Source organism: Anthonomus grandis, chromosome 22, assembly GCF_022605725.1.
Source record: "Anthonomus grandis grandis chromosome 22, icAntGran1.3, whole genome shotgun sequence".
Classification (NCBI taxonomy): Eukaryota; Metazoa; Arthropoda; class Insecta; order Coleoptera; family Curculionidae; genus Anthonomus; species Anthonomus grandis.
In genome coordinates, this window is record NC_065567.1 from 27,189,045 (window position 1) to 27,213,159 (window position 24,115).

The 24,115-nt window shown below is 31.3% G+C and overlaps 5 protein-coding genes across 13 annotated transcripts; 2 read left to right on the forward strand and 3 right to left on the reverse strand.

Moving 5' to 3' along the window:
- Positions 1 to 30: 30 nt before the first annotated feature.
- Positions 31 to 7,418, reverse strand: LOC126748243 (integrator complex subunit 1). Of its 2 annotated transcripts, XM_050457331.1 has the most exons (15): positions 7,290 to 7,418; positions 7,056 to 7,237; positions 6,611 to 6,870; positions 6,274 to 6,549; positions 5,984 to 6,176; positions 5,342 to 5,892; positions 4,886 to 5,275; positions 4,355 to 4,830; positions 3,911 to 4,236; positions 2,832 to 3,839; positions 2,459 to 2,769; positions 1,950 to 2,402; positions 1,625 to 1,882; positions 777 to 1,513; positions 31 to 705 (listed from the first exon to the last, which is right to left on the reverse strand). In XM_050457331.1, exons 2-15 carry the CDS (start codon positions 7,219 to 7,221, stop codon positions 129 to 131), a joined length of 5,982 nt encoding a protein of 1,993 aa, XP_050313288.1. In that variant the 5' UTR covers positions 7,222 to 7,237; positions 7,290 to 7,418; the 3' UTR covers positions 31 to 128. The 2 variants fall into 2 exon arrangements, with proteins under 2 accessions (XP_050313288.1, XP_050313289.1); XM_050457332.1 differs by having other exon boundaries at positions 5,342 to 5,889; positions 7,056 to 7,328.
- Positions 7,419 to 7,550: 132 nt separating this feature from the next.
- LOC126748245 (prolyl 3-hydroxylase OGFOD1) lies at positions 7,551 to 10,498 on the forward strand. Its single transcript, XM_050457338.1, has 6 exons — positions 7,551 to 7,792; positions 7,851 to 8,045; positions 8,532 to 8,908; positions 9,002 to 9,587; positions 9,752 to 9,963; positions 10,211 to 10,498. Exons 1-6 carry the CDS (start codon positions 7,771 to 7,773, stop codon positions 10,475 to 10,477), a joined length of 1,659 nt encoding a protein of 552 aa, XP_050313295.1. The 5' UTR covers positions 7,551 to 7,770; the 3' UTR covers positions 10,478 to 10,498.
- A 301-nt stretch (positions 10,499 to 10,799) lies between these two features.
- LOC126748247 (transcription factor cwo) lies at positions 10,800 to 17,250 on the reverse strand. Of its 4 annotated transcripts, XM_050457340.1 has the most exons (7): positions 16,826 to 16,908; positions 15,629 to 15,694; positions 14,407 to 14,485; positions 14,164 to 14,272; positions 13,096 to 13,301; positions 12,317 to 12,796; positions 10,800 to 12,036 (listed from the first exon to the last, which is right to left on the reverse strand). In XM_050457340.1, exons 3-7 carry the CDS (start codon positions 14,448 to 14,450, stop codon positions 11,607 to 11,609), a joined length of 1,269 nt encoding a protein of 422 aa, XP_050313297.1. In that variant the 5' UTR covers positions 14,451 to 14,485; positions 15,629 to 15,694; positions 16,826 to 16,908; the 3' UTR covers positions 10,800 to 11,606. The 4 variants fall into 4 exon arrangements, with proteins under 4 accessions (XP_050313297.1, XP_050313296.1, XP_050313298.1 ...); XM_050457339.1 differs by lacking the exon at positions 14,164 to 14,272 and having other exon boundaries at positions 16,826 to 17,250; XM_050457341.1 differs by lacking the exons at positions 14,164 to 14,272; positions 14,407 to 14,485 and having other exon boundaries at positions 16,826 to 16,898.
- A 771-nt stretch (positions 17,251 to 18,021) lies between these two features.
- On the reverse strand, positions 18,022 to 21,857 carry LOC126748244 (calcium homeostasis endoplasmic reticulum protein). Of its 5 annotated transcripts, none has more exons than XM_050457334.1 (10): positions 21,724 to 21,857; positions 21,483 to 21,653; positions 20,951 to 21,419; positions 20,790 to 20,861; positions 20,013 to 20,629; positions 19,672 to 19,892; positions 19,471 to 19,604; positions 18,840 to 19,280; positions 18,389 to 18,657; positions 18,022 to 18,258 (listed from the first exon to the last, which is right to left on the reverse strand). In XM_050457334.1, exons 1-10 carry the CDS (start codon positions 21,755 to 21,757, stop codon positions 18,227 to 18,229), a joined length of 2,460 nt encoding a protein of 819 aa, XP_050313291.1. In that variant the 5' UTR covers positions 21,758 to 21,857; the 3' UTR covers positions 18,022 to 18,226. The 5 variants fall into 5 exon arrangements, with proteins under 5 accessions (XP_050313291.1, XP_050313293.1, XP_050313292.1 ...); XM_050457336.1 differs by having other exon boundaries at positions 18,389 to 18,642; positions 19,672 to 19,895; XM_050457335.1 differs by having other exon boundaries at positions 18,022 to 18,255; positions 19,672 to 19,895.
- A 518-nt stretch (positions 21,858 to 22,375) lies between these two features.
- On the forward strand, positions 22,376 to 23,848 carry LOC126748484 (eukaryotic translation initiation factor 3 subunit G). Its single transcript, XM_050457736.1, has 4 exons — positions 22,376 to 22,615; positions 22,896 to 23,109; positions 23,164 to 23,304; positions 23,356 to 23,848. The coding sequence occupies exons 1-4, from the start codon at positions 22,478 to 22,480 to the stop codon at positions 23,715 to 23,717; spliced, it is 855 nt and encodes a 284-aa protein (XP_050313693.1). The 5' UTR covers positions 22,376 to 22,477; the 3' UTR covers positions 23,718 to 23,848.
- The last annotated feature ends 267 nt before the right edge of the window (positions 23,849 to 24,115 follow it).

The following is a 24,115-nucleotide window of genomic DNA, read 5'->3' on the forward strand; positions in this document are numbered from 1 at the left end:
ATTTTTTATAATTTACTTAATGAAGAATGCTTTTTTTAGGTTCTAAAACACTTTATTTACATTAATATTATACAGAGAAGTTCTCATTATAAGTAAAATCAGTCGTCATATAATAGATAGATGTTACACTAACATCCATATTGTAAACATAATAAATCAATACTTTTAGTAATAAAATTTGAATTCACTAAAGTTGATTTAATGCCAAGTTGAAAAACTTTAGTCAAAATTATCTTGGCAAATTCCTGCATCATCGGCATCAATTCCGACAATTTTTCCAATAAGCTCGTAACAATATCTCCATTTTCACTTTCCAAAGACGATAAAACACTCGGTAATGCCTCAGATGCTGCCTTTGGGTTATATTTTAACCATTTTATGGTTAAATTAAGTGCCAAGTTCCTCACCTCGCTGCTAGGAGATTGTAACAAGCCGTAAAGGCTTTGCGATACTCCTTCCAGCAATTGAGGCCTTTTGTGAGTGAGTTGATCAATTTCCTGCAGTGCTTGTAGGCTATCAAAGGTTTGTAGAGCTATTTTATATTGGTTCCAACGTTCTGGGTAAGTTTCTGGTAGGGGGGGATTTACCGAACCGACAAGAATATCACAGGAGGAGCAGGCGACCATATCAGTTGATTGATCGGTCTGCGGAAGAGAAACACTAGAGAGAAGCGGACGAACAGATGGTTGCGTAAATTGGATGTCACTGAAAAAAAATTGAATTACCATGATTTTATCACAAAAGGTTTTTTTTTGGTTAAATAATAAATAGCTTACTTCAATATTCCTCCATGCTCTTGGAGAAATTTTGATGCCTTATTAACATCGTATACCATCCACGTTTGCATAAATACTACAACTCTCTTTACTATGCCATTCAATTCATTTCTCTGATAATGTGATTGTAACAGTAAGAAAAACACTTCAAAAAGGTCGTAAAGAGTGTGTGGTTGAAAAAAAATAAATGGCTGAAGTAGCTCCATTATTCCAAGTACTTGTCCAAAGAATAAAAAGTGTCCCCTATTTTTCAAAATTGGCCAATCGTACTGTGCGCGTTCCTTCAAGTAACCTACGAGCATCGGTAGATGGCGTAAAATTAACACAGGGTGGGTGGCAGCAAGTTTGCGCGCACACGATTCCAAATCTTGACTTTTTTTCATCCAGTCTTTAGAGCGACTTGTGGCTGACAAGGCACTCAATAAATAGTGCGTCATTTTATCTACTGCACTCGGACAGTTAATATTTGACACTTCAAAAATCGTTTCTGGTTTTAATTGGATATCATCCTGGCCGCTGAAAGGAAGAGACATGTAGAGCATCAACAAGAGTTGCCGGCATTTCTTATTATTAGGTGAGGCTTCTAAAAACAATCTCTGCATAATAGCAATTGCATGATTTCCAATGCATTTGAGAAGTAATTCAAGTCGCAACTGCATTTTTAATTTCCAGTTGCAGTTTTCTTTTTTGTCGTTTATTTCGGCTTCATCTAGAATGCATTTCACCACAGTTGATACCTACACAATAATATAAAATAATTTAAAAAGTCGAAAAATTTATATATAAAAATTATCTCATTTAAAATTAATATGTAAATACTTCTTAAAGATAAAGGAATAATATTATACCTGAGATTCATTTAACGTTAAGATATCTTCATAGTGAACATGTTTAGGCACGGCCTTATCTCGTCCTTGCCATAATTTTGGACTTTTTATCAATGCTGTAAGGTAATCTAGCAATGAAACTGGGCAAATATTTTTCGATTCATCATTAAGCAAGTATGTGACCAAAGTATAAAGGCTCTGCCAACTAGCCCTTTGAAGTAACAAGGACATCAATAGTGGTCGAAATGGCAATTCTTTGTTGGAGAATAATAGATCAACCTAAAAAAAGATCGTTTTGCGAATTAAATAAAAATTGAATAAACGAAAATGCCAGACAGAAAAATACCTGAAGCTTATCTTGTTCGGAGCTAGCAATTTCCAACTCCAGTGCAGACAACCAATCAACCATTATTCCCGTTTTTTCTAAATCACTCGTCTGTTCTAATAACATTTGACGCACTTGCTCACCCATATTTTCCGATTTGGATAAAATTGGTAAAACGTCATTTTTTACTACTAGCTGCTTTTTTTTATCATTTTTCATTTGATACGCGGATTTTAAAAAAATATTCAGGATTTTTGAAGTAGCGTTTTCAGAAGGCATCAAGGCCAAAAGTTCGTGAGCAAATTGAATTTTTTCAGGTAATAAAGAATAACTTGAACAAATTAGATTAATAAAGGTAAAAAACGCCTCGCACTGATAGATCTGTTCGACTATTAACTGTTTTGGAATTTTGTTGAGATACTTAAAAATTGAGTCGAATCGGACCATGTCCTTTCTCTTCAAAATAATCGAATTCTAAAAAAGAAACTAACTGTTTTATACGTTTAATGAAGTTTAATTTCGCAATTTACCTTAATGAGTGTCATTAGCACTTCAGTTTTATCAACATTGTTAAGGGGATGAAATAATTTGCTTAAAAGTTCAACGCTCATATCACAGGATATAAAATTCTGCTGCACCCATTCAACTCCTAGTAAAGCATGCTTGGTGTCCACATTAACTTCTACATTTATATCTGCTATTTCTGGCAGCTGCATTTCTATTGCTTTTACAAATATTTCACCTCCAATGGCTCCTCGCTTATTTTGAACCTCCACTAGTTGAATCATATATGTTTTATCCAACACCGAATCTACTACCATTTTTTGATCCAAAATTGTCGCTGTAAAGAAATAAATCAAAAAAATAAAAAAGCAATTAACGTACTACCGTATCCAACCTCACCTTTATCCAAAGTGTTTAATAACTTGCTGATAGAACTCGTAGGTATCCCGAATGATTGAATAAACAACACCAACTTAGGAGGTTCCAATTTATCAATAGCAGCATCAACCAATCGCGGAACATTTGAACGAATCATCCGCAACTTCATCCAGTCCGGCAAATACGACGTGGTTTCTGAGGTATCGGGCGAGTACGCTCTTGGGTGTTCCATGTTTAAAGGGAACCATATGTTAAGGAGAATATTGTAGGGTTCATAGGCCAAAGGTCCATAAGTGAGCAATACTATAGCGGAGTGAATAACTAAAGGTTGCATTGCGCATTGTTCTCCAGTACCCCACGATACGATCACGTACTCGTTATTGTATGATTGATGAATATTGTAAGATTCCTCGGCATTTTCTTTAGCTTTAATAGTGTAGTGGCAAAATGCCTGTAGTAAATTTTTTAAAGTGGTTTGATCTTCGCCAGGAAGTACATAAGAGGCAACACTGTGCCGTTCAATAATGACACTCGACAAATCAGTGATTAAGTCATTAAACTCTGCAAAATTTTCATAACACTCCTGTGTAGCCAAAAAGTTTATGTATGTTGAGACGATTAAGGGGTTGGTTTCAATTTGTAACGCTTGTCTAAGAAATTGCACCAACGTTGATTTAATTGTGGCAAAATGTGCAAAATGCTTCATATATTGGGACAACCAATCGCAGTTAACATCCACCTCCTCAGTTGGCGACAAAATTAAGCCTAACCCTTTAGTAGCTTGAGCTCTACTCGCTCCATGGTCGGATGTGAGTCGTCTAAATAGATATTCGAGAACTTCAAAAGCTATTTGTGGATCAGGGCCGTTGACGACGGTACGCAAGTGGGCTAAAAGTTGCCCGTGCTTGGTCAGCTTCTCTGCCGGGGCGGTCGATAGGAGATATTCACAGAGGCATTGCACTGGAAGATGGGAGAGGACTCCCTCAGAACTGTGAACTAATTCTGCCAACCAAGGCATATGCGCAGTACCTAAAATACCAATTATAAAACTAATAATTATTCAAAAATGTTCTTTCTCTACTTCTAGATTTTATTATTACCTCCTTGTCTTGACATAATATCTAGCAAGAAATCTGGATGTCTGGATTTGCACAACAAATGGCCAAGCTTATGTGAATTATTAAGATTTTGTAGCAAATCTAATATGTGAGGAGGGGGTCTTCTTGCTTGGCCTTGCGGATTTAATTCCATGAGTTGAGGCAGTAATAAGCTGGTTTGTTCATTTATCTCGGCTTTCGTACTTGCTGCTGCTAAATGCGATTCAAATTCGAGTATGGTTTGTTTTTCTATGGCGATTATCTGAATTTCCTTTGAATGATGATCTTCCTCTGGAGTAAGCATCGTTGGAGGTGGAAAAGAGAAATGACTGGTAAAAGAAGGTAAAGATAATACTACATATTTGCATTATTTTAACATGATTTGTTAATCGTTTTATTTATTTTTTAAATTTTATTCTTAAGTGTTATTTACATTATGTTCCTTACTTGGTTATGCACATTTCCATAAACATTCTTAAAGTCGGATACTTATTCCAAGCCAGACTACCGATACTTAATGGATTATGAGCGGCTAATATAAGCAACATTAACCACACCTTCCAATAAATATTGCTGATCGCCAATTTTGGTGGTATATATCCGTGAGGTAAAGTAATGTTTTCTGGATAATTATAGCTACAGAGGTTAAAAAAAAAGTCGAGAATTTCGACTTTGTCAACTATTAAAGACGGGCCACAATCTTGGGGTAAGTTTGCTGCTCTTTTTATCAACTGATCGACAATATCAACGATTTCTGGGGGATTGTAAGGATGCTCCTTCGATAAACCGATGAGGAGTATACGCAATAAGGTAGCCTGGAGTAGAGGAACTTCGCTAGCAAGTCGTAAAAACAGATTTCGCTCATTCTCGCCAGGCCAGGAATCAACTTTGTAATAATGTTCGGCTTGCTCTAAAAACAAAACCTAAAACAAAACAACTTTAATACTTTTAAGTATATGAAAATATGAGGAAATGTACCTTCAAGAAAGCATGATGAAAATCAGGCACAGTAGGCCTAAAGATTCGCAATGCAGAATCTTGCAACCATGTGACACATTCTCTTTGTATATTGGAGACCTGCATTTTAAACACTTTTAAGACTGAAACGTCTCTTTTACTTTGCGTTGCCGCATCTCTCACTTGGGGACTAACGCAGAGCAACATACACATCGTGGCCAAATCCACCAAAGATAAAAATATTCGCTCGCGAAATTCATGATCCCTAATGGTAATAATTAAATCTTTCCGCTCTTTTAATAGGGCGTGTACGACACCGAGCAAATTGAAGTCGTGTCGGAGTATTCTGTTTATTTCTTTAAGAAGGGCGCGGAGCGATCGGAGATAATCGTCTTTATTTAGTAAAAGTTCCTGAAAATTATATCGTTATTCCTTTTTTATATTTTAATCGGCGTAATATAACTATATATAACTTACAAGGCAAATATCAGCTAACGCATCAGCTGCATGATCAGGCTTGACCTGAAATAGCGCCCCTACTACAATCAGATTATTTGGATTTCTCGCATTACTTAATTCGTTATAAACTGTATATTTCAATAAAGGATATAAATTTTCGGGGAATGATACCACCATTTCTCGAAGACAATTATTAAAATAGTTGACCATTGGTTTGTTTTTCAATCTCAGCTTACTTAACTGAACAATCACTTCAACATCTCTTTGCGAATTTGCTGAGCAATTGTAACATATGTAAGCTAACAGTTCCTGAGCAGATTTCATTAGTTTGTGGTTATGCAACCAAGCTTCTATTCTAGATACTCCAATAATTCTAATTTCTGTCAAACCACAAGCAGTGCTTAAAAATCGTACGAAGTTTTTACTGATATTTTCAGACTGTTGTCTTCTGGCCAGAAGGTCTTTAATGGCCTCTAACACAATTTGTTCTACCTTATCCTGCGCCTGCATGTAGCGCGCTACAGTCTTTATATGCCAGTTTTCAACCAGTGCTTTTTGTTCGCCAACTGCTGTAAACATTGTTAACAGAAAATTAATTACAATTAAAAATTTAATAACTGCATTTTATAAACTTGTTATGTTAAAATGTAAATGAATTACCATCATCATCATCCAAATTATTAATAGTCAAAGGACTTGAAGTATCTCTAGCAGCTGAAGTCCATGTATCTGATTTTAAAAGCGAACATGGTGGAGATTTAGTGTGAAAAGCTGTCACTACATTATCAACAAATGGTTTTGCAAAAGGACTATCAATTAAAATTCGATCACCTATTGCATCTTCTACATATAACTAAAATGAGAAAGAATATTATTTAAAAATTTCTGGACTAATAATGTTCAATATTATATAATACAATAAGAGAAAAAGGACTCAACTTGGTACACACCTTGACAAATATCTCCGGCCAATTCTCCTTTTCACTAAATGAATGACAAATTAAATTTAAAAATATTTGATGAACCTGTGAATTATTTTTATGCCCTCCTTTACTTCCCGCACTAATATCACGCCTTAGAATATTAACCATTGCATTTAATATATGCTCATTACTAAATAAGTCTGGTTTTAAACTTGCCACAGAGATTAATGATGACCATAATACCTTACATGGTTTTGTTTTCATTGTGCGTAAATTTTTGATTACCCCTAATATATAAGCCACCTAAAACCATATAGTCATAAATTATAGAATTATTTAATACTACACAATTATATTTACATACACATTTTTCCATATTGGCAGTTTGCATACTTTGTACAATCTTATCAAAAACATCAGCAATTTCACAATCAACTGCTAATCCTTCCCAGGGTTCTATTCCTGAAGAAGCTCCTATTATTCTGTCAATAATTGGTAGCAGACTGGGCCCTGAAGATCCTCCAATTACAGCTCTTGGAGAACCTACTAGTCCCACTTTCATTTTTTTTGAAGGGTTAACAATATTTGAGTTACTTGGCTCTCGCTTTAATTTATCTACTGGGGCTACATTAAAATAATATTAAAACTTATAAAACAATTATAGAATTTTATTGTTAATTAATTATTATTATAAAAAAGTAGATTTCTTTTGATCAAAGTTTTTGGCAATTCCAGTATAAAAATGAATTATTGTAAATTCTCATCAATAAACTTAGTAATCAAACATAGAATAATAGGATGATGCATACCAGTACTTGAAGGGCAACCAGTAGCCTTTGGAAGAGGTATGGTTCGTTTAGAGTCATCTCGAGAAGTTCCTGGCTTAGCACCTAATGCTATATAAGCATCAGGAATTTGTTGAGAAATTTTAGCTTTTGGACCTCTAGGATTTAATGTGGTTTTTGACCTGTCCATTGTCAAAATATAATATCTAGAATTCGGTTAGTAATAAGAGTAATTGGTTATTACTTATTAGTACCTACTTTTTTCATTTACGTTTATTTTAAAGTTATGCACAATACGCATACGCGGCCATTGTCAAGCGTAGTTAACCTCAAAATTTTATTAAGAAGTATCTACTATAATATGCTGTAGTAAACTTTTTTTTTTAAGTCCTCACGACGGCTACTGAATCAAGATAGTTAGTTAGTTAGTTCTTTTGAATGGTTTTGAATATATTTGAAATTTATAAACTACAAGAATAGCAAAGCCTTAAACCATATCAGAAATATATATATAACACTGAGGTGCGCCCGAAATATTTTCGTGCCTCGTCCGCTGTTGTACCTCTAGAGACGTGATAGGTTATAACTCGGACGTACGTCGTACATATAACCTATTATAAAATAATAAATATATATTTATTGTTACAATTCCCGATTCCGATACTTTCTTCGTCGGTAATTATAAGTTCTTGAACAAACTTTATACATAAGTGATAATACAAATTAGGTTGAAAAAACAATGAACAAACGACATGAAAAAAGTAAGTATAATAAGTTACATTTTTATCTATATATTATATACCATTTTATTGATATAAGGGCAACACTCCTGTTGTAAAGAGGAAGAGAAAAATATCAGTGAAAGTGAAGATGAGGAATATTTAGAAGAAGAAGAAGAAATTCCATATTTTGAAAATTCCTCTGAAAGTGAACCTGAAATTGAATGTGATGAATGGGATCTTGACTCTCAGATATTATCTATTACTTCAAGCAATTTAAAAAATATTAAAGGGTGTAAGTAAAAGTTTACAAAAAAAATTCAGACAATGAGTTTACACATAGATTTCTTTAAAATAAGTTAAATAATTGTAAATGATTAAAAATTTTGATAATTACATAATTGCCCAACTTAACTTAACTAAATTACCATTGCTCAATTATAATAAACAAAATAATTTACAAATATTATATGTTTCGGTTAATGAAATAAAGTGGTTATTATGTATATTCTCTGGTTAATATATATAATTACCAAAGACAATGTTAAATTTGAAAAGTATCAATACATTTATTACTTTCACTAGTCAGTCATTCTACATATGTTCTAAAAAGAATTGGCTTGGGTTGGAAAAGGTTCATGTAGCAAATTTATACATATTAATACATATGAATTTATTACATTAGCTGTCACATATAGAATACCATTTAGCTATTCTAATTTTGCAATTATTCATATAGTATAACATAATAAAATTATGATGTGGTTAATATTTTTTTTAGGTCATTTAATGGCTACCTGTCAAAATGATCCCAATCTCATACCTAAAAAAAAATTAAAATTACAACTAACTTTTAATACAAAGCTTACCGAATCTTCTATGATGAAAATTTTACAAACTCATTTTAAGCAAAACTTGCCAATGACAAATGGAAGTGTCACATTGCTTACAAATCCTTTTAAAGTTTTCATCATAAATAATTTGATCAATACAGAGACAGTATTGAAGGAGCTAAGATTGGAATTATATGATTTGTATTTTAATTTGAGAAATATGGATCTATATGAATTTTTTCAATCTAAGGACCTACAGTATTTAAAAAATTCTAAACATATTGAAAATATTTATGAATTTTTGAGAACTGACATTATGAATTGGGTAAGCATATTGAATAGATATTTATTTCCTTTACACACATTCATCTCTCTTAAAATATTTTTGTTATATTATAATACAACATGTTTTTTTTAGATCTCAGATATAACAGATTATAAACTCACTCACATGTCAGCAACTTGTAGTTTATACACTAACACTGATTACCTTTTGATACATGATGACCAAAGAGAAGATAGAATGGTAGCATTTATTTTGTATCTGGTAGATGATTTCCAGTTTGCCAAAAATGATGGTGGTGCCCTGCAGCTTTTTTCAAAAGATGAATATGGGCAACCCAAGGAGGTTGTTAATGAACTTTTACCAACTAATAATCGGTTAATCATATTTCCTGTTACTTATGATTCTTATCATCAAGTTGCAGAAGTAACTAGCCTAAATAAATACAGATTATCAATAAATGGATGGTTTCATACTAAAAAGCCACCAGTATTCACTACACCTTTATATGTTACTCCATCAGAAGGTTTATACAGCCAAAATTATTTACATTCTAAAGCTGTTGATATTAATTTGGAATCATGGATCAATGATGAATATTTAGATCCCAAAGCTATTAGATTGATTCAGAAACATGTAGAGGAAAACTCTGAGATTTCATTGAGAAATTTTTTTAAAAAAGAATCATTCCAGGAAGTTTCAGAAAATTTACAACAAAATGGTATATATAATTCCCCTAAATATCCATAAAATTTTTAAAGTGATTATTATTCATTTTTTCATTAGGTTCATTCTACATACATTAAATAATGTTTTTAATAACTTTTTAGTTTTAATTTTAAACATTTGCTATTAAAAAAAGAGCTTGAGAGTTGCTTATTTTAGAAATAATTTGGAAAAAAACCAGTCCAATTAACAGATACAATTATGAAGTAGCAGGGATTTCACAACTACCACATACAATTGAACGATTTATAAGCTTATTTCAGTCCAGTCAGATGTTCAAATTGCTTCAGCAATACACTGATTTAGAACTGGGCAATAATAAGGCAGTCATGAAATTTGAGTTGCAAAGATGGAGACCTGGAAATTATGCGGTAAGGAACAGGATATAACTTTTCTTTCTATGTTGTCAATAAAATTAATTAAACTAAATAACATCTTTATATTAAATATACCTTTTCATATTATTGTTATTTTTAACATAACTATGTGAGGATCAATTTTCATGTACATTGTATGTTGATTAATAATTTTTTAAAATAAGATATGTATATTGGATTGATATATATGTTTGTTTATTACTTATATTAAAATGTTGTGCATGATAAGTAATTTTTTTAGCTATTAACGGAAGAATACGACTGGAAAATAAAAAACGAGCTAGATCTTATAATGTATTTTGGATGCAAAACTCCAACTGATGTTATAGGGGCAAGAACCCACTATGTGACGATAGAAGACGAAGTTCAAAACGCACTCATAACAATCGAACCGCAAGACAATAATTTAAATATTGTATATAGAGATAGTGCTAGATTTACCAAATACTTTAGCAAGCAGAGTAAATGTCATTGCTTTTATATGTTAATTTGTTCTTATTCAGAATAAAGTAGGTTACATGTCATACTATACGTGTTGTTTTAATTGATAATAAATCGGTGCAATAGGTTGTGATAACATTTAAAATGAAAACGTAACTACATATTTTTATAATCAACATTAATTTAATAACACTAATATTTAAGCACATAACATCAAATAGAAAAACAGTTTTATTGATAAGGCAATATATTATAATATTTATTTATTTGGAATTACAGTACCCTACAATGCCTTTCATGACAAGATTCATTTTTTAAGTCGATTAAATTAACTCAAAAAAATAAAGACTAAAAAAAGTAGTTATTTTTTTTTTAAGTAAAAAGACTAGTTCGGCACCACGACCTATTTTATTAATTAAATTTTATATTTATGTTAATGATATAATAAAAAAAAAATTGTCAAATACGTATTTCAACACAACACTTTTGCATTTAAGTAATTCATGATTTGGTCCCTTTTTGGCCGTTTGGTTCTTGGTGTCAATTACAATTTTCTTGAGTCCTTAAAAGTATAATATAAGATAAAACATTAAAGAAGACTCATTAGTAAATGTCATTGTTTTATTTGGTTGATTGTTGAAGTAAAGAATGTGTTTTAAATTAATATATTTTATAACAACGGTCCACTTTAAATTTATGTAATATTTTCATCTTTTGATGTTTGTCTATTCTCTTAGCGTCTTAATTTAATGAAATTTTTTAATAAATCGATTTCAGGTAATTTATTATATATTTACACAACAAAATGGACCAAAAGTTATATTAAGTCTATGGTAATATATTCCTTGGAATATTTATATTTCAAATAATTACATTCAATAACGTTTTTTCAAACTTAACAAAGGTTACTAAGCTGTGTTAGCTCTAGCAGTATAATTATGGCGGATTCATATTTTAGCTTCTCACTACAGTATTGACATTGAAAAATATGTTTTATTTTCCTACATATTTACATAACATATAAATGTCAGTCTTGTAGAATTCCCCTGACCATCACAGCCTTCAAGCAGACATATTTTTTTATATACAAGGTGTGTATATATATATATATATATATATCTTATCTTATCTTTCTTTCAACCCTTAACCCTTTCTCTCCCAAATTTTAAAAATCATTGAGACCAGTGCTCCGCTAGTTAATTCCAGTTATTGTTATACTCATATTTGTACTTGTTACTGTTGTTTCTAGGGTGATCGCCATTATTAAAATTAGGATTAACAAAATTGACGTTAATAGTAACAGGATGCAAAACAATATTTTGCATTTGTACGGATTCTATGATATCATAGTTTTGCAAATAAGGGCGTAACGTCTTATAATCTATTGTTAAAGGTATATAGTAGGATCCTTTGGTATGCAGCACAAATATCGGTACGTTGAAGTTGCTCTCCGATAAAGCAGTTTGGGATGAGAGTGTGGGTGACAATCGTTGAATTGAGTCGCTGTGGGGCGGATCCGCTTTGTGACCTTGATGAATGTCAGGCGGAGTTTGTCTATTCATCGCATTCTCAGTGTCGAATATTCTAGTACATGGCTCGCTACTTGGAGGCGAGCTGTGGTTTGAACTGGAAAAAAAATTACAATTATTATTTTATTTGCATAAAATACACAGATGTTCAAACATTTTATTCAAAATAAATTTGGGAGAGATAAATTAAGAAAATTTTAATTGCAATCAAGCAAAAAAATAAATAAATTGACATTTTCATTCCTTAGATTCCTTTAAATATAAAAAAATCAATACCATCATATAGGTATATTCTGCTTGTTTGTTTAACTAAAAGCTAACTATATATCTTCTAGAACTTAATTTATAATAAAAAAATTGTTATATTATAGTTTTACCTCTGATTTTCAAAACTGGTAACCGAATTTCGACGTCCACCGATTATCTTTTGCCTCTTAGGTACTTCATGAGCACTAAGATCCTGATTAAACCGTAATTTAATATTTGTCTTGTACTTGTAAGATATGGCGTTATTGGCAATATCCTTTTCAAACTCGTCACTTTTTTGCGATTGTGTCACAAATCCGTTGCTGTTACTATTCTCGGGTTCTGTTTTCGGTATAGTAAATTGATTATTCACTTTCTGTTGTGGTGGGCTAATATTTATATTTTTTAACGAGTTCATCTGTACTGTCGGATAACTCGGGACTTGATCCATGACGGGAGAGGTAGGAAACGCATTAGGGCCTTTCGAAATTTGCTCGCAGTGTTTTTGTAAATGATTTAACAGGCGTACGCAGACTGGTTCTCTTGGAAAATGACCTTCAACCTCAACCATAAATCGCATTGTTTCCGACATACATTCTTGGTAACCCAACCTGTAAGAAAAATAATATTTATCATAGTTTATACGTCTTACCATACCATATATTTTATTGACTTATGAAACTATCCGCAGATTTTAATATGCTTATTGCGCATTAATAAAAACGAAAATTTTTTGTTTGTTTGTGCACTAAATTGTAAAAATATATTTCAGTAAACAAACAGCCAGTTAGTTAGCTGTGTAATTTTGTGAATCATGCGGTAATCAATAATCGTTGGTTTTTCTACGTCCAATCTATTACTGACATTACTTAAACTTATTAGATATAACAATAATTTTCTCAAAACCCACCGATAATGTTCTAGAGGGCTGCCTTTATCTTGCGATTGTAAATGCTTCATGTGCTTAATTGCCATTTCGATAATTTCGGTTTTTTCAATCCTCCCTCTACCTTTTTTTAGATATTCAGTCGGAATCAGACGTGACAAATCTGCAAGACAATTGTTCATTCTGTCTCTTCTTCGTTTTTCAATTATACGGTGCGACATAGGATCCTGCTATAATTGAAAATTTTTATTTACACACATTTTAAGTTGCTTAAAAGCTTAAATTGCAGGGATGTTAGGTCAAAAACATTTAAATCAGTTTTATAAGAGAATAACAAAGATTTTAATATAGTTTAGTTTATAGATTATAATGTAGAAAATAAAGTTATGCATTAGAAATACTAAAACTATATCATGAATTAAAAAATAAATTTCATTTTTTATTATATTTTCTGCCCGCCGTTTTTATAAACATTTATAATTACAAAGTTATGTTAAAATTGCTCATTGAATCGAATTGCATTCTATGGGACCTAAATGAATATTTATTTGTTGAATAGTTAGGGACTTTCTTATTGAAGAAAAAAGACTTCAATTTACATACATAGATTTATGCAACAATCAGTGTTAACGTAAACATCTTTAAAACTTTTACATTTATTGTAATAAATTTTATTTTTTTATTCTAATTATCATTGAACATTTATTCTGGAAATTTTAAGGCATATAAATGGCTACTAAGTAAATAGACGTACTGACTCTTAAAATTAAAACAAATGTTTTTTTCATATAATAATATGAGATGTTAGGTGTCAGTCTTCCTCTAGCTGCGCAACCGATAGTACTGGTTTGGTTTTTTAAGTAGTAGTAATGTAAATATCAAAGTCATATTTTTTTAAATTGTTTTAGAGCTTTTACCGTGTCAAAAGACAACCAATTGTATAAAAATAAATTTTTAAAGAAAAGAGGATTTTTTTTGCAACATATAAGTACAATCACACATAAGTTGGTATCAAAACAACCTGGTCAATTTTCAATTGGTAAATGTATTTGCCAAAAAAGGTACTACTTATAGGTACATAATTGAACATAACTTATGATCAGTACAGTGCCAAAACTTCAAACATCGTGCGGGCACCTCATAGTGGAGATCACAAGCCATAAGTTTCGTCCCGTTTGACCTCATCAGGTTAAGCTTCATCCTTTAGAGAGGAATACAATGGTAAGTTATATATGTGCTAGACTAATTACGTTAGACCTTTGGAATTAGTGATTCGTGTTTGAAATTAAATTATTTCCTAAAATATTTTCGTCCATCATATCATATGATACTTACCCTTGCCACTTTACTTTTCTTGTACGGGCCGTATTCACAATCATCTTCACTGCAAGTTGCAGTGGAAAAGTTTAAATTTCTGATAAAATAAAAGAAAAGAATTAATGAGTATATCTTTTTAAACACAAATGTAAAGCTAAATTAACAGTTAAAATCTGTAATAAATTAGTTTTTTTTATTCTGTTAGTAGGAAAACCTATAAAATCATTACAGAATATTTAACATCGTCTTTTTTAACACTGTGATGGAAAAGTGTAAAGGATTTCATACGTTTTTCCACAAATAATAAAATTAATATATGGATAAGTATAATATATATATTATTCAAGATGGTGCAGGAAATTCCACATCGTTTTATTGATTATAGATATATGTTTCTATTAAGGTGTTTTATGATTGATATATTTTATGGTAGGTATATATATGTACATACTGGTACTAATAATTACAGAATTAATATAATATATTTCATATACATATCGACGTTCGTAAATAAGAACATTGTAATTCGATTCTTGACGAAATTGAGTTAAGACTACTTTCTAGTATGAAATTTTATTCTCTTTCGTGTAAAAAAAATTAAAAATAAAAATATTTTTTTCCTTTGAAAAGGTGCCTAAACAACATATTTAGACCGTTGTAAAATTTTAATGCCTAATCCGTAGTGGTTGCTTACAAATCATAAACAAAATCTGAAACTTTAAACCCATTTTTCTCAAAAAGGGCTTTTTCGAGATACGATCTTCTTATTTGCGAGCGTCGATATATTATATATATATCTATATAAACTTTTTTTATGTTCTAGTGCACACTTCCTGAACCTTCTTGGATTAGGTATGTTCAGAATTTTTTTTATTTAACTTATATAACTATATTTATTTGAATTATTATATTTTCCAGGCCTTTCATAGTCCTTTAAATTAGGAAGAAAATAAAATGTAATTATTAATTAAAAATTAAAAAGTTTTTAGATTCCACAATGAAAAATGTAAAATTAAATTATTAAAAAATAATCTATGGTTTTCAGGGTGTTTGTTGTTTCGCCTAAATTTATTACTCTATATGAATGAAAAATGTTTATTGGTCTAATGTTTATTACCGTAAATGGGTTGCTAACACAGCTGCAGAATAAGCCCTTTTAACTCTAAAAATTTGAAACTAAATTCTACTTTGTGAGAAAATTAATAAAAATAATATTTAAATTTTAACAAAAAATACTTACGAATCACAGCACGGGTATATGGCTCGTTCTTCTTTCATCCTGGCAGGTTCTTCGCTAGTAATACACCTGCAATTTTTTTAAAAATAATCAAAGTGTCAATTAAAAAGCTTATAGTGTAAAATGTGTATATAAAGAGTGATTTAAAATTGACTTACCAACAAGTTAAAATAATGGTGAATCCTAAAACTGTAGTAAGTCACCACTAAGAATAATTATACCTATACATGTACTTACTAACTAACATAGAAGACTATAACTGGAAAAGGAAGGGTATGTTTGTTTGAGTAAACTAATATTTAATAGTTATTTAGATTATTTTATTGCGTTCATCAATGTTGATGCATCACATGAGTAGCCACATGATCTTTTTGATTGCTTTCTTTGGATTTCGCGATTTTACTATACGTAATGCGACATATCTCAGACTGGAAGCAACAAACATTTAAAGAAATAAAAAGTAGTTCCCTCATTAGGAATTGGTATATAATACACATATCTGTATGTAGTAGGTATATGAAAATGAGCTTTTTATTATCAATTATTAATAAGTGTAAATAAGAGTTATAATTACATGTAAACCATACTTATTAAGATACCTACCATACAGGTATACATATTAGACAATATTTTAAATATTTGTGTGGGATATCTTTAATCAAATTCCTTTTCATGATTCTTAAAGTGGATAAAAGAAAATAGGTCCCAGTTATTTAGTTTCCATTTTCTCTTTTACACATTTTTAGCTTAATTTTTTAAAAGATGGCACCCCAGAAAAATATGTAACAGAGGGAAATTAATCTACCTACTATGTATATCTACCTATATTAAATAAATATAAGTTCTAAATAAACATTAAAAGATTAATAGTTAATTAATAAACATTTATTTTCGTCCTATTAAAAAATATATATCAACCAAACAGTACATATATGTAGGTATCTATTAACCTATAAAAAAATGTAATTTCCATAAGGTTCAAAAAAATTATGTTGCGCTATTATAATCATAAACCACCTTATACTGAATTTATAAGATATTCTAAAAATAGGCGGGTCATTTTTAACCGTGATGATAGGTGGTATCTCTACAGACATTGGTTTTACGTCACAATGAATGTAATATTCATTTCTTATCTATCCAGCGGCGTTGGAATACTTTCACTTACTGATATTTTTTTAATATTGATATTTGCCTTACCTTTCGTAGTTTACACGTTGTATATTAGAGTTATCTTCCCAATAACTATGGTTAATATCCATAATGGTTGAATATAAACACGCGAAATAAAAAACACAATATAATTTAGGTCACATTCGAACTATTTTCTTGATTTGAGGAAGCACACAGATTATTAATATGGAGGAGACAAATTGAAATATGAGGGCGACGTCGTTTTGTTTACAAATAATACTTTTGACAGTTATTCCTACTTCCGAAATCCATCTACACTCGTCAATCTCTATCATTACTCTCAATGTGATTTCCCTCATACACAGTGAAATCGTTCCGCGAACTGATACAAATGAATAAACACGCTAGAGTACACGTGAACGTGCGTTATAATCTGAGACAACACCCTACATCTCCTATCTTTGTTTAATATTCAGTTTAGTTTAGTTCAGAATCACTAACAGCGGCCGGAAAATTTCTAACTCAAAATAAATCAATACAGATAGAGTAGGAAGCGTGGGTAGAATATTTTACCACGTGCCGCTTTAAATATAACCTGTTATTCGGTTTATTCTATAAATTTTCTGTAACGCACGTCTTTGCTTGAATTCTCTAATGTGCACATGATCTGAGTCAAGGATCACGTTTGAAGTAGCGTGGAATACCACGTGATTAGAATTATTATTCCGGTCCAAGCTTCACTTCATTTCATTACCCATCATCGTTTTACATTACGAAACAATCTGATTATGATTGAATAATCATTCCACTTGTAACTGTTTTTTTCTTTAACATACCTTTTATATACTTAATATTTATTATACGTGTTATATGAGAAATGATATATTTCATATAAATATAATATAGCCTTAGTGTTTAATAATTCACAAGGAAAATTAGAAAACACGTGCAGTCAACTTCATTATGAAAAACGTCACGTTTGTATTCACGCATGTTACAACAGCATCATGTAGATTCACAAACGTGTAAAAGAAATTTTACTTTTTTTTATTTTTTAAACCAAAGGGTTTTATATTTTCAACATATTTCAAGTTTATTTTTCCATAGAAAAAATAAAATTTGATTATTATTCCAAATCATATTAACAGATATTTTAATATCTGTTTAAGATAATCAAAATCAATTTATAATACACTGACTTAATGCAGGACAAAAGACCGAAGAACTTTTACTGAAGGAAAAAAAAACAAAAAATCAGCAGATTTTTTCCTGTTATGCTATTTATTAAGGAAATATACTATATTTATATATACATATTTTTCAATTTATACACAAAATTGGAAAAAGAGAATTGAAAAGTCAATATAGAATTTATATTAGTTAAACAATAATATTTAAGTAACAGAAGATTCCTTTTAAATGTCATTATCTATAAACAAAACTGTAAAACAAACCTCTGCAAAGGGTTTAGACCACCTCCGACCTCCTGGGAATATCTTCTAGAAAAAAAAAACCTTTTGAGAAATTGATAAATCTTAAGTACAATATACAAATGTATGTTGAAACAAAGGGCAGTAGTGAAAAATAAAAATATTACAAAAATGAGGTATTTACAAAAAAAAAGCATACTTTCTTTTTCTCGTTCTTCGGCCCTAGCTTTCATTCTAGAAATAAAAGCGACACCCTTATTCTTCCTAAAGTTCTCGTATGGATCATTGAGGTTACAGCCGACGCCCTTAAATTGATCATGTCGATCACGTACATCTCCTCCAGATATGGGCGCATCGATGCCCTGCTCTTTTGCGCCCAAGCCGCGGCCACCCCAGCCCATTTTTTTCAGCATTTCGTGCCCCTTATTTGAGGCATCCAGTTCGGATTCGCTTCTAGAAAATGGCATACTGAAACAATTTTTTTTTATTTACGATTTATTAATAATCTTAGTCGATGCAAAACAAAAATGTTCATAAATTTTTTCATTATTTCTATATTCTATTAATTAAGTGTAAATAGTAAAGGTTTCTGCATTTTTTGTGAGTATTTCTTTAAAATTATTTTTTATTAGCAGACAAAAAAAAATTACCTGCTAAATGCTACTGTTCCGGGTGACATAGATCTTCTGGAGGGCGTCCTTGACCTCGACCTGGATCTTGAGTAACTTCTTCTTCTTCTCCCCCCTCCGTCTCTTTCGTCCCGCGAATTCCTTCGACTTCTTCGCCTTCTAGGACTTCTTGAGCGGCTTCTATCCCTATCCCGTGATCTGGATCTAGATCTAGATCGGGACCTAGATCTTGATCTTCTTCTTCTACTTTCATTTCTACAATACAACATCGGCGGAGGAGTAGGTGTTTTACTTCTGTATCTCCTTTTCGGAGGCGCGTCGTCTTTTTCTGCTCGCAGAATGACAGGGGACGGACTGCGAGATTTTAATCGCAAACCGTCTCGAATAGCGTCTTCCTTTTCCCTCCGTGCTTGATTTTTAGCTTTATAGTATTCGTATAAACCTAACTTTTCCCAGCCCTCACTTTGAACATCACAAAAAGAAGGTACATATTAATACAAACAAAAATATTTTTTATTACAAACATACATATATAGTAATCCTTCATTTTGTTCTCAATAAATAAAAATAAGATAGTAACAATAAATAATTTAATATTTTTCAACAGATAGTTACTCTAAAAATTGAGTCATGCTAGCAAATATAAACTTACCTATCTCTGGGTCTCTCATGACTAGGTAAAGAATAAAAGGCATCAACTGCAGCCAATAGTCGCTCGTTAGGAGGTGCCGGTGGCGGCAACCTAATTTCTTTAGGATCTAAGGGTTTGTATTCAAAGTCTTCTAACTAAAATGAACATATTAGCAGCAAAATAGATTTGAATATGTGTAAATATATTTTTCTCAAATCATACCTTTACTAGGGGTACCATAAGTCCTGCGGGCAACTCGTAGTAAGGCGCGGCGGGCATTAACTCCTCTAAAAACAGCTCCTTCTTTGGAGGGAATCCGGGAGGAGGCTTCGAGAAATCCGGAAAAATTCCAGGAGGCGGTAAAAATGCAGGCGGTGGCTGCGAAAATGGATTTTCCATTCCATTTGACGGAGGAGGAGGTTGTATGTCAAGTTGTGGTGGGGCTGCTTACCGAACAAAAAATTTAAACATGAATGTATAAAATAAAGCATAAATTTTTTATATGTCTTTAATTATATATTATAGTTCTAAACTTCAAAATTTCTACCAATAATTATATTTACCTTGGCTTGTTGGATGAATGACAGCAATATTTGGAGGAGGTACATTTAAATTTGGCATAAAACTGCTATTATCATCAACATTAACCTGACCAACAAGGCTTTGTATTGGAAATGTTTGCTGATTTGGAGGAGGAGGAGGAGGAGGTTGGCAAGTCTGTGACAAAGACTGAATTGTCTGTTGCAAAGTAGCTTGAATAGTTTCAAGTGGCAGCATTGAAGGTGGAGGTTCACTGGTAGATACATGTCGTGGTTTCACATGTTCAATATTTTGTTTTTGTTGTTGCAAATCCATAATTTGTTGCATTGCATGACAAACAAAGGCTTGATGTTGGGACTGATATCCCTCAAAAGTAACTTTGGTTTGCTCAGCTAATGCAGCTACTTCTGTTGCATATTTTACCATTTGGTCTGATTGGTATTGCTGGTAGCTTTTTAATGGTTTGCGAAGTTTTTCTAAAGTCTCTGATTTTAAGTAATTTGCTTTTGACTCCCATAATTTTAGTAATTTATTTAGTTTTTGCATTTGATCTTCTTTTGCCGTTATACTTGCATTACAGAACATTGGCACTACTGCAAACTCTAATTGTTCCTTTAAATCACATGCATTTTTTCTAGCACTACAACAAACATTACATTAAAATGTTATAGAAATTATGCATTGTAAATGGCAATTTAACATTAAGGCACTGATTAATTCCATATGATTAAACATTTTAAGTAAGAAAATTAAAAATGATAAATGAATATTTTATTTTTTTTTTTTAAAGGAACACTTACCTATGATGTAATAAATCATTAACTAAATAAATTACATGTAACTTTTGAGGAAATGTGCTGGATTGTAAAACCCTAAAAATTAAGATTGATTAAAAAATATTGTTTTTAATTAAAAAAATAAAAAATTATATATATAGGTACTTATTCTGTAATAAACTTACTTATATAATAAACAATTTACAATACAAACTGATTTTTGTTTTGTATTAGCTTGTTGCAAAAACCAGGACTTTCCATTACTAATACTATCTTTAGTACAACTATCAATAATTGGCTGTAATATACTATGCAACTCTGTTAAAGACACACCACATTCTTCACAAGCTTTTTGTAAATCACTCATTTGACATTTTGCTACTATCGCTTCCACAGCAGCCTGTTGTTGCTGTATAAGTACATTGTGTTGAGCATTTAAATTTTGTTCACTTTGCTTTATTTGTTCTCTTAAAACATCCTGTTGATGATTTATTTGCTCAATTTCCCTTGTTTGTTGTATATTTAAAGTAGGAGGTGGCATATTCCAAGTATTACCCTGTTCTGTTGTTATTTGATTTGATGGTTGTATTTGAGGCAGTTGTGGAGGTGCTGGTCCTTGTGACAAAGTCTGTGCCTGTTGTTGCTGTTTAACTACTAAAACCCAATAATAACTTAATAAGCAAAATTATTCAATTCAGATGTTAAGGCTTCACTTACTAGCATGTTCTTCATCTACTTTATGTTGATAGTAGTTGTAAAATTCACCACCATATAAAAACCCAAATTTACTGTTTCCTTTTTGCTTATTTTTTGTCATCTGTTCAAATTCGGGGCCATTTCTAGCCACAAATTGAGCCAATTTATCAATTATGTTTTTAAGGTCTATATCTACAAAAGGTTATGCTAAATGTTATACTAATAAAGGCTGTTAATAATATTTTTTCGTATAATAAGTTACCATCGGGCGGTTGAGGTAGATCCATAGGGTCCATATTTTATAAAACCGGCTTTGAAATTTTAAAATCAACAAATAACAGAATTATATTTCAAAGGAGAAACCAGAGAAACATAGAAGCTTAGAACTGTTTGACAGAGAACTGAATAGACGCTTGACGCTTGACGGCTTGACGCTATTCCCTAGCCTATAATATATAGGGAATAAGGGTGCATTTACAGTCATATCCATTTTGCATTTAAAATTGACAATTTCACATATAAAGTATACGTAGATAAAATAAAAAAATCAAATTAACCAAAGTTATCATCGCGAGATAATTAAATATTTTCACAAATATATACACGGAAGCTGAACTGCTCATGGCTTAACGATTGGTTGAAGGTCTTTTGCGTCTTCGCCTATTACTATTTGTTATGTTAATTTCATTTACGATATGACTGAATTATCCAAATTAGTTTATATCGGGTGAAAATCGGAAAATCGGTAAAATTTCTAGTACTGTTTAATAGTTTCAATGCTATTCCTTATTTTATCAGTGTACTGTTTGTTTATTCATGTCGCCATCGCGTATGGCTCGTGTAAAAGCTACTTAAGGAGGTAGTAAGATGCAAGAAAAACAAATGTTAACCTAACTTTTTATCATTCCTATTCAATTTCTTTTTCTGTCACATATTGGTGTGGCGTCAGCTCAGTGCTCGGTGATCACATCATTAAAATATTTTCTTACCTTTTGGCGTAGATTACACTTTAAAATATGCCTGCCCTAGAGGAAGTTAAGTCTAGTTGGGCTGATGAAGTAGAACTGGAAGGAGGAACTCTTCCTCCACCTACTGAAGTCTTTGAAAATGGTTATAAAATTGTAACAGAATACAAGTGGGAAGATGATAAAAAGGTAACAATTTTTTAGTATTTTATTTAACTTTTTTACTTTAGTTCAATCTTTTCTGAATAAAAAAGGATGAACAAATTATTTAAGAAGTGCTTTAGAACATATGTTTATGGTTTATCTAATTTCTTAAGCCACAGGCTGGGAGGGAATCATTATGTATGTTAAATATTAACATATAGGGTTACAAACTATGAATTTTTAAAATGTTGGAAAAAACATTTAATATCTTTAAATGCTAATTGTCTCAATTTAAACTAATAATAATGCTCAGTTCTAATTCAAGGTTAAGATCATTCGCACATATAAAATTGAGAAACGTATAGTATCTAAATCAATTGCCTTAAGAAAAACATGGAAAAAATTTGGAGAATGTTCAGGAGACAAACTTGGTCCAAATCCAGCAACAACAATTGTTGGTGAAGATGTTTACATGCAATTCATTTCCAGTAAAGAAGAAGATAATAAGCCTGAAGATGAGGGAATTGACAAATTAAAGAGTAATTAAAAGACATATATTTATGAATAGTAGTAAAAGTGGTAATTTATTTTAGATGCGGGAATGAAAATTGCTTTTAAATGTCGTACTTGTGGCGGTGAACATTGGACTACCAAGTGTCCATGGAAAGATACTACTCTCGGAGGCAAGCTACCTGATGATAAGAAGCTTGTAGCAACAGGAGGAGGCGGACCGGGTAAGTTTTTGATTTCATTTTAGGTTTGAATGCTGATTTTATTTATTGTAGCCCTAGCAGCAGAGCAGAGCAAACCAGGTGCTGCTAAATACATACCTCCAAGTCTCAGAGATGGAGCAAAGAGACCGGAAGGACCCAACATGAACAGAAGAGATGACAATTATTGTGCAATCCGTATTGCAAATATTAGTGATTCAACAACTGAAACTGATTTGGAAGAACTAGTAAAACCATTTGGTCCTATTCATAAACTTTATTTAGCGAGAGACAAGCAAACAGGTCTTTGCAAAGGATTTGCTTATATTCATTTTAAATTTAAGAATGATGCATCAAAGGCTATTATGAGGTTGAATGGTCATGGTTATGACCATTTGATTTTAACTGTTGACTGGTCCAAGCAAGCTAATCAGTAAATTCATATACAATGTTTATCATTACCCACATCTTTTCTTCTTTTGGAAGTTGACAGTGCAAATGATGGTTATATTTTATTAAATGGAATTTTTCTGTTTTTAATTGAATAATAAAAAAACTTTCTTAATTACATTAATTGTTTTATTTACTACTCACCACATGTTTTAAGTGACAGTTTTTGCAGTTAGTGCAGTTTTCAAAACTCAAACTGCAAAGATTTGCAATAAAGTAACCTGTAATTGAACCCTTATACAAGATAAATTAAATAATTAATATATAATCAAAAAAAAGCAAAACAAACAGAACAAATACTAAATTATAAACGTTTTACATTTTCGTAAAATGTAAAACATTGTGACACATAAAAATACAGGTATAATACATTTTTATTACCTAG